Source organism: Mobula hypostoma, chromosome 14, assembly GCF_963921235.1.
Source record: "Mobula hypostoma chromosome 14, sMobHyp1.1, whole genome shotgun sequence".
In the NCBI taxonomy this organism is placed as follows: Eukaryota; Metazoa; Chordata; class Chondrichthyes; order Myliobatiformes; family Myliobatidae; genus Mobula; species Mobula hypostoma.
The window spans coordinates 40,636,213-40,644,680 of record NC_086110.1 but is presented as its reverse complement, the minus strand read 5'-3'; the positions used below and the strand labels follow the sequence as shown (position 1 = coordinate 40,644,680).

Sequence of the window (8,468 nt, the reverse complement as noted above, 5' to 3'; positions counted from 1 at the left end):
CCGTTCCCATTCTGATGTTTGGTCTGAACCACAACTGAACCTCTTGACCATATATGCATGCTTTTTATACATCGAACTGCTGCCACGATTAGCTGATTAGATATTAGCATTAAGGAGCAGGTATATAGGTATACCTAATGAAGTGGCCACTGAGTCAATATTATTAATACGTTATATTCCTTCGTATAAAAGCCTTAGAAAGAAAACTAATTTCTCAGTCCATTTACATTTTGCAGCTATGAGATTAAACACTGTGAACACAATATGAAAGATTCTCAAGCATTTGTTTTAAAGAGGTCACGGAACTTATAAGTTTAAACATTGATTCATCTTTAAACTTCCCTTTTTAGATAATTGTCCAAGGCATTTACAACCAAAGGTATACATTTTGTGACAAAGAACATCTATTAGAATGTATTTATAATTTCCTAAAAGTTTGCATGAAACAATGTTGTGGTTTGAATTCACTAAAGTCAGAATTTCTATTTCAAAATTCATATTTGCTATACAATGTGATTAAAGAAAGCAACATTCAGAGTACAGTATTCTGCAGTGTAGTTGATCATAATGGATTGTTAAAGTCAAATATCAGTGCTGAAACTCAATTAGTTCTCTTAATAATTGTCATTTATAAAAAGTTAAATTGTTAGCATTTTTCAAACAAAGTGGTTAGAGCTGACCGAATAACCTAAGTAATTGTGTGACCTATGTGTAACTTTAGAAAAATTAGTGTAGAACAAAAAACAAAATTGCTCTTATCCTTCAGTATGGCTCTTATCTTGCGTGAAAACAAATACAATATCAGCAGTTTAAGACTCTGCTGAAACAGTGGACCAGGGGTTAAATGATTATCTAGAAGGGATGGCTGAAGGCTACTGTCAAAAAAAAGGAGAAAATTATCTGGTATTGTCTAGATCATCAAACATGTGACAAATCAGTTTTTCATACATGCAATAACCTTTGTCAAAGATTACAATTACTGTATTACAAAATTCTATTGCAGAAAGTTCTGTATAATTTTACATTAATCCTAAATAAAAACGTAGTGCTTAGTTTTATTATCATTTTTTGACCAGTGATCAACTCAGAATGTAAGTAATGCATAGATACTTGCTGTGAACTAGTCTGAATCAAAGTTCTCGAGCTTGATTTTGCTAGTTATCAGTGAGAATGTTTAATTAATAACGTTAAAATATTCAAAATATAATTGTGGAGCAACAGTATAACAAAACTTTTTACAGTTCATTACTAACAAATTTAATCACTTGGTACTATTTAAGTACAATTTTTCATAATTTACACTATAAATAATCTAATCATTATCAGTAACTAAATCCTCAATTTCATCTACAGGAATAAATGTAAAAAATAATGTAGTAACAATCTAAGTGATCCCTCCATGCATGAATGTGTAGAGAAAAGCTATTAAAAATTAATACTGTAAAGAATATCCAAGAATTCAAATAAATGCATGAAGAAGATACTAACACTTTTGAGTAACAGAAATTATGCAATAGTGCCTTGCAAATAAATAACAATTTATGGAATATAATACAAATGAGAAACAGAGTGTCTAGTAACATTCTTGCTCCAATATAGTAAGTGAAATATAAATAAATGCAACAGAGAAGTAGTTCAAGCAAAAGGTTTCACTGATATTGAACATTACACTTTGTACTGAATAGGAATCAATAAGCATTAATCGCAGCTCTCTGAAGGAACAGAGCTTACAACCTCACATACAAGATTAGATGCTTATATAAGTTCGACTTGGCTTTACATTTGCCAAAACAAATATCTATCATCTGCTATGTAATATTGAAAAGTTACAAAATTTTACTTCCACTAAGGTTTGCCCTTCTTTTTCTTTAGCTTGTAGACATGAAAAGTTTTGTTTTTAAATACACGAGTGAAATAGGAAGAATACAGAGGTGCATTGGATTTGATTTCATCACAGAAGCGTGGATGAGGAGAAGTCTCTAAATCTGGATCATTTTCTCCAGGACCGTCCATCACCTGAAAAATAGAGGATTTTGATTTTTATCTTTAATTACAAGGTTATTACTTTTGCAGTAGAAAAACATGAAAGGCTTCAGAGTAAATGCATTGAGTGCTCAAAATAAGTTGTTCCAATCCGAATTATTACCTACTGGTGGGACTCCAAATCGTGTTAATGTGCATGGAGTCAATATTAAATAGACATAGCCAGTCCTGACATTAGAATTTCATAGAACATAGAATAGTACAGCACATTACAGGCCCTTCAGCCCACAATGTTGTGCCGACCTTCAAACCCTGCCTCCTGTATAACCCCCCGCCCAACCTTAAATTCCACCATATACCTGTCTAGTAGTCTCTTAAACTTCACTAGTGTATCTGCCTCCACTGACTCAGGCAGTGCATTCCACGCACCAACCACTCTCTGAGTAAAAAATCTTCCTCTTAATATCACCCTTGAACTTCTCACCCCTTACCTTAAAGCCATGTCCTCTTGTATTGAGCAGTGGTGCCCTGGGGAAGAGGTGCTGGCTATCCACTCTATCTATTCCTCTTAATATCTTGTACACCTCTATCATGTCTCCTCTCATCCTCCTTCTCTCCAAAGAGTAAAGCCCTAGCTCCCTTAATCTCTGATCATAATCCATACTCTCTAAACCAGGCAGCATCCTGGTAAATCTCCTCTGTACCCTTTCCAATGCTTCCATATCCTTCCTATAGTGAGACGACCAGAAGTGGACACAGTACTCCAAGTGTGGCCTAACCAGAGTTTTATAGAGCTGCATCACTACATCGTGACTCTTAAACTCTATCCCTCGATTTATGAGAGCTAATACCGCATAAGCTTTCTTAACTACCCCATCTACCTGTGAGGTAACTTTCAGGGATCTGTGGACATGTACCCTTAGATCCCTCCGCTCCTCCACACTACCAAGTATCCTGCCATTTACTTTGTACTCTGCCTTGGAGTTTTACCTTCCAAAGTGTACCACCTCACACTTCTCTGGGTTGAAATCCATCTGCCACTTCTCAGCCCACTTCTGCATCCTATCAATGTCTCTCTGCAACCTTTGACAATCCTCTACACTATCTACAACACCACCAACCTTTGTGTCGTCTGCAAACTTGCCAACCCACCCTTCTACCCCCACATCCAGGTCGTTATTAAAAATCACGAAAAGATTTCACTTAATTTAATGCTACACAACATCTTTGATGGTGGAAGGCACACAATCAATCCTAACACTTTCAAGTGTCTCTCACGCTAACGTGGAAGCTTCAAACACCCTGAAGAATAATCTTCTCAATTATCATTCCAGTGCACTCCAACTCTCTCCACATGGCAAACTTGAACACACTCATCATGTAACTGACTTCCCTTTATCTGTTATAGTTCATAATTTCAGTAGGTGTGTGATTTTTTTTGATTTTGGTTATACACCTTTCTTTGTTAAAAATGGTACAAAAGATCAGTACAATGGGAGCAAAACTGTAAGTGACCTAATATTGTTTTGATAGGTAATGAACTAATAGGTGACTGAAATCCACTTGGTATAAATAATTTTCAGGTCATGTGGATTATAACAGAATATTTCTTAACTTTTAATTTTGAAGTGGTCAGTTTTATAACTGATGGCAATATGACAACTAAATTACTGGAAATGGTAGGGACAATAATTAAAGAAATGTTAAATATATTAGATGCAAATACTTCTAGCATCAAAAAGCACAATGCTGGAATGGCTTAGTAGGTTATGTCATATTTTTGGAGACAAAAGGTGCAAGTCAACATTTTGGGTGAAGACAATGTGTCAGACCAACAAGGAGAGGAAAGATTACTAATCTATTGCAGTTACTCATCTAATCTTCTTTTCCCTTTGTCCACCTTTCCCATCCCTGTCCCCATTTTGTCCATGATCCCCTCCCTACCTGATTCCACCTACAGTGGTGCTAGAAAGGTTGTGAACCCGATATAATTTTCTCCATTTTTACATAAAAATTACCTAAAATGTGATCAGGTCTTCATGCAAGTCCTAAAACTAGATAAAAAGAACCCAATTAAATAAATAACGCAAAAAAACTTTTTTATTTAGAGAGAAAAATGATCCAATATTACATGTATTTGTTGGAAAAAGTATGTGAACCTCAGGGGTAATGCCTTCTACAAAAGCTATTTGGAGTCAGGTATTCCAATCAATGAGATGAGATTGAAGGTGTGGGTTGCAGAGATGCCCTGCCCTATAAAAAAGACACACGAAGTCACGTTACTGACAGAGCCTGCTCTTCTCAAGAAAGATCTGTTTATGTGCACAATGCCTCGATCTAAACAACTTTCAGCGAATCTTAGAAGAATTGTAGAGGTGCACAAAGCTGGAAAAGACTACAACAGCATTTCTAAAGATCTGAGTGTTCATCAATCCACAGTTAGAGAAACTGTCTACAAATGGAGGAAACTCAGTAACTCAGTACTATTGCTAATCTCCATAGGAGTGGACATCCTGCAAAGATCATACCAAGAGCACACCATGCAATGTTGAAGGAGGTGAAAATGAACCCAAGGATAACAGCAAAAGACCTGCAGAAATCTCTAGAACTTGCTAAGTTCTCTGTTCATGTGTCCACTATAAGAAAAACACTGAACAAGAATAGTGTTTATGGAAGGATGCCACGGAGGAAACCACTGCTTTCCAAACAAAAACACTGCTGCACGACTCAAGTTTGCAAAAGACCACCTGCATGTTCTACAATGCTTCTCACCTGTTTGTAGACAGATGAAACACATGTAACCCTTAGGTTCAGCCAGCATGTGTTTGTCTAGGGTAAGACAGCCTCTGGCTCAGCCAAACTCAGAAATCTCATTTGTGTGGATGCTGCGTGATGTGTTGCCCGGTTACAAATCCGAACCACAAAATATCAGACAGTACACCATATGCCATTTAACGATTGAACTTTATGAATCCTAATCTGACTATAGGGTTAGTAAAGGAAATAAAAAAGAAAAAGGGTGCCTTTTAATGAAACAGTCTAATGTGCACGTTGGAGCTAACGGTTATGTCCCTTTGTCTCCCGTTGACCTCCTCTAAGCGTCGCTGACCTTCAGACCCTCGCTCCTAGCTCACTCCGTCCGGCAGTCTACCAACTCTCTCCACTCACGTCTTCTCTCATCATCTCCCGCCAACAAAAGACCGCAAAATCCCTGTTCCCAGACCCACAGGAAAGAAGAACATGCCTCTCATTGGCTAGCATACATACCAAAGCCCCCGTTAGCTCTAGTCATAACTCAGACATTGCTGCTATAGAGAAACCGTTACCTTAGCAGTGAATCATTACAGAGAGGCTATTACGTTAGCAGTGAAACCTTACAGCGCGTTACACAAAAGCTGAACTTTCTGGCAGAAATGCACATTGCTATATTTAGAGGAAAAAGGGCATTCACACCAACACCAAAACCTCATCCCAACCGTGAAGCACGGTGGAAGGAACATCACGGTTTGGGGTGCTTTGCTGCCTCGGGGCCTGGACAGCTTGTAATCATTGAGGGAACAATTAATTCAAAATTGTATCAAGATGTTTTACAGGAGAATGTCAGGGTAGCAGTTTGTCGCTTGAAGCTTAATAGTAGTTAGATAATGCAACAAGACAATGATCCAAAAGACAAGAGTAAATTAACAACAGAACTGCTTAAAAAGAAAATTCTTGTTTTAGAATGGCCGAGACAAAGTCCTGGCTTAATCCTATAGAAATGTTGTGGAAGGAAGCCCACCAACATCACAGAGTTGAAGCAGCTTTGTAAGGAGGGATTCGTCCAAGCCGGTATTCAGGACTGACCAACAGTTACCAGAAATGTTTGGCTGAAGGGTAGGAATAGGATGCTCTGGAGGATGAACAAGTGGCTGAGGAACTGGTGTAGGGGGCAGGGTTTCAGATTTCAGGATCATTGGGACCTCTTCTGGGGCAGGTGGGACCTGTACAAGAGAGACAGGTTACACTTGAACGACAGGGGGACCAATATCCTTTCAGGAAGGTTTGTTAGTGCTATTGGGGAGACTTTAAACTAGATTTGCAGGGGGTTGGGAACCAGAGTGCCAGAGCTGACAGTGTGGCTGGGGTGAAAATAAATGATGTTAAAAGTTTAAGCAAATCTGCTAAGAGAAAGGTTGTGAGTGGTGGTAAAGATCTTCTGAGGTGTATATATTTCAATGCTAGGAGTATTGTGGGGAAGGCGGATGAGTTGAGGGCGTGGATTGACATGTGGAATTATGACGTTATAGCAATTAGTGAAACTTGGCTACAGGAGGGGCAGGACTGGCAGCTTAACATTCCAGGGTTCCGATGTTTCAGATGTGATCGAGGCAGAGGAATGAAAGGTGGGGGAGTAGCATTGCTTGTTAGGGAAAATATTACAGCAGTGCTCAGGCAGGACAGATTAGAGGGCTTGTCTACTGAGTCCTTATGGGTGGAGCTGAGAAACAGGAAAGGTATGGCCACATTCGTGGGATTGTATTACAGACCACCCAATAGTCAATGAGACTTGGAAGAGCAAATCTGCAGAGAGATAGCAGGCAACTGCAGGAAACATAAAGTTGTGGTGGTAGGGGATTTTAATTTTCCATATATTGATTGGGACTCCCATACTGTTAGGGGTCTAGATGGTTTAGAGTTTGTAAAATGTGTTCAGGAAAGTTTTCTAAATCAATATATAGAGGGACCAACTAGAGGGGATGCAATATTGGATCTCCTGTTAGGAAACGAGTTAGGACAAGTGACAGAAGTCTGTGTAGGGGAGCACTTTGGTTCCAGTGATAATAACACCATTAGTTTCAACTTGATCATGGACAAAGATAGATCTGGCCCTAGGGTTGAGGTTCTTAACTGGAAGAAGGCCAAATTTGAAGAAATGAGAAAGGATCTAAAAAGCATGGATTGGGACAGGTTGTTCTCTGGCAAGGATGTGATCGGTAGGTGGGAAGCCTTCAAAGGAGAAATTTTGAGAGTGCAGAATTTGTATGTTCCTGTCAGGATTAAAGGTAAAGTAAATAGGAATAAAGAACCTTGGTTCTCAAGGGATATTGCAACTCTGATAAAGAAGAGGAGGGAGTTGTATGACATGTATAGGAAGCAGGGAGTAAATAAGGTGCTTGAGGAGTATAAGAAGTGCAAGAAAATACTTAAGAAAGAAATCAGGAGGGCTAAAAGAAGACATGATGCCTTGGCAGTCAAAGTGAAGGATAATCCAAAGAGCTTTTACAGGTATATTAAGAGCAAAAGGATTGTAAGGGATAAAATTGGTCCTCTTGAAGATCAGAGTGGTCAGCTATGTGCGGAACCAAAGGAAATGGGGGAGATCTTAAATAGGCTTTTTGTGTCTGTATTTACTAAGGAAACTGGCATGAAGTCTATGGAATTAAGGGAAACAAGTAGTGAGATCATGGAAACTGTACAGATCGAAAAGGAGGAGGTCCTTGCTGTCTTGAGGAAAATTAAAGTGGATAAATCCCTGGGACCTGACAGGGTGTTCCCTCTGACCTTGAAGGAGACTAGTGTTGAAATTGCAGGGTCCCTGGCAGAAATATTTAAAATGTCGCTGTCTGCAGGTGAGGTGCTGGAGGATTGGAGAGTGGCTCATGTTGTTCCGTTGTTTAAAAAAGGATCGAAAATTAATCCGGGAAATTATAGGCCAGTAAGTTTAATGTCGGTAGTAGTTAAGTTATTGGAGGGAGTACTAACAGACAGAATCTACAAGCATTTGGATAGACGGGAACTTATTAGGGAGAGTCAACATGGCTTTGTGCGTGGTAGGTCATGTTTGACCAATCTATTGGAGTTTTTTGAGGAAGTTACCAGGAAAGTGGATGAAGGGAAGGCAGTGCATATTGTCTACATGGACTTCAGTAAGGCCTTTGATAAGGTCCCGCATGGGAGGTTAGTTAGGAAAATTCAGTCGCTAGGTATACATGGAGAGGTAGTAAATTGGATTAGACATTGGCTCAATGGAAGAAGCCAAAGAGTGGTAGTGGAGAATTGCTTCTCCGAGTGGAGGCCTGTGACTAGTGGTGTGCCACAGGGATCAGTGCTGGGTCCATTGTTATTTGTCATCTATATCAATGATCTGGATGATAATGTGGTAAATTGGATCAGCAAATTTGCTGATGATACAAAGATTGGAGGTGTAGTAGACAGTGAGGAAGGTTTTCAGAGCCTGCAGAGGGACTTGGACCAGCTGGAAAAATGGGCTGAAAAATGGCAGATGGAGATTAATACAGACAAGTGTGAGGTATTGCACGTTGGAAGGACAAACCAAGGTAGAACATACAGGGTTAATGGTAAGGCACTGAGGAGTGCAGTGGAACAGAGGGATCTGGGAATACAGATACAAAATTCCCTAAAAGTGGCATCACAGGTAGATAGGGTCGTAAAGAGAGCTTTTGGTACATTGGCCTTCATTAATCAAAGTATTGAGTATAAGAGCT

The 8,468-nt window shown here is 39.2% G+C and overlaps 1 protein-coding gene across 3 annotated transcripts in view; it reads right to left on the bottom strand.

The window, feature by feature from the left end:
• Positions 1-1,158: 1,158 nt before the first annotated feature.
• The window catches only part of dpy19l3 (dpy-19 like C-mannosyltransferase 3), a 68,871-nt gene continuing 61,561 nt past the window's right edge, over positions 1,159-8,468 (bottom strand). For all 3 annotated transcript variants that reach the window (XM_063067461.1, XM_063067462.1, XM_063067463.1), the window contains one exon: positions 1,159-2,016. In XM_063067461.1, coding sequence (XP_062923531.1) covers positions 1,846-2,016 — 171 coding nt within the window. In that variant the 3' untranslated portion in view covers positions 1,159-1,845. The remainder of the gene's footprint in view (positions 2,017-8,468) is intronic.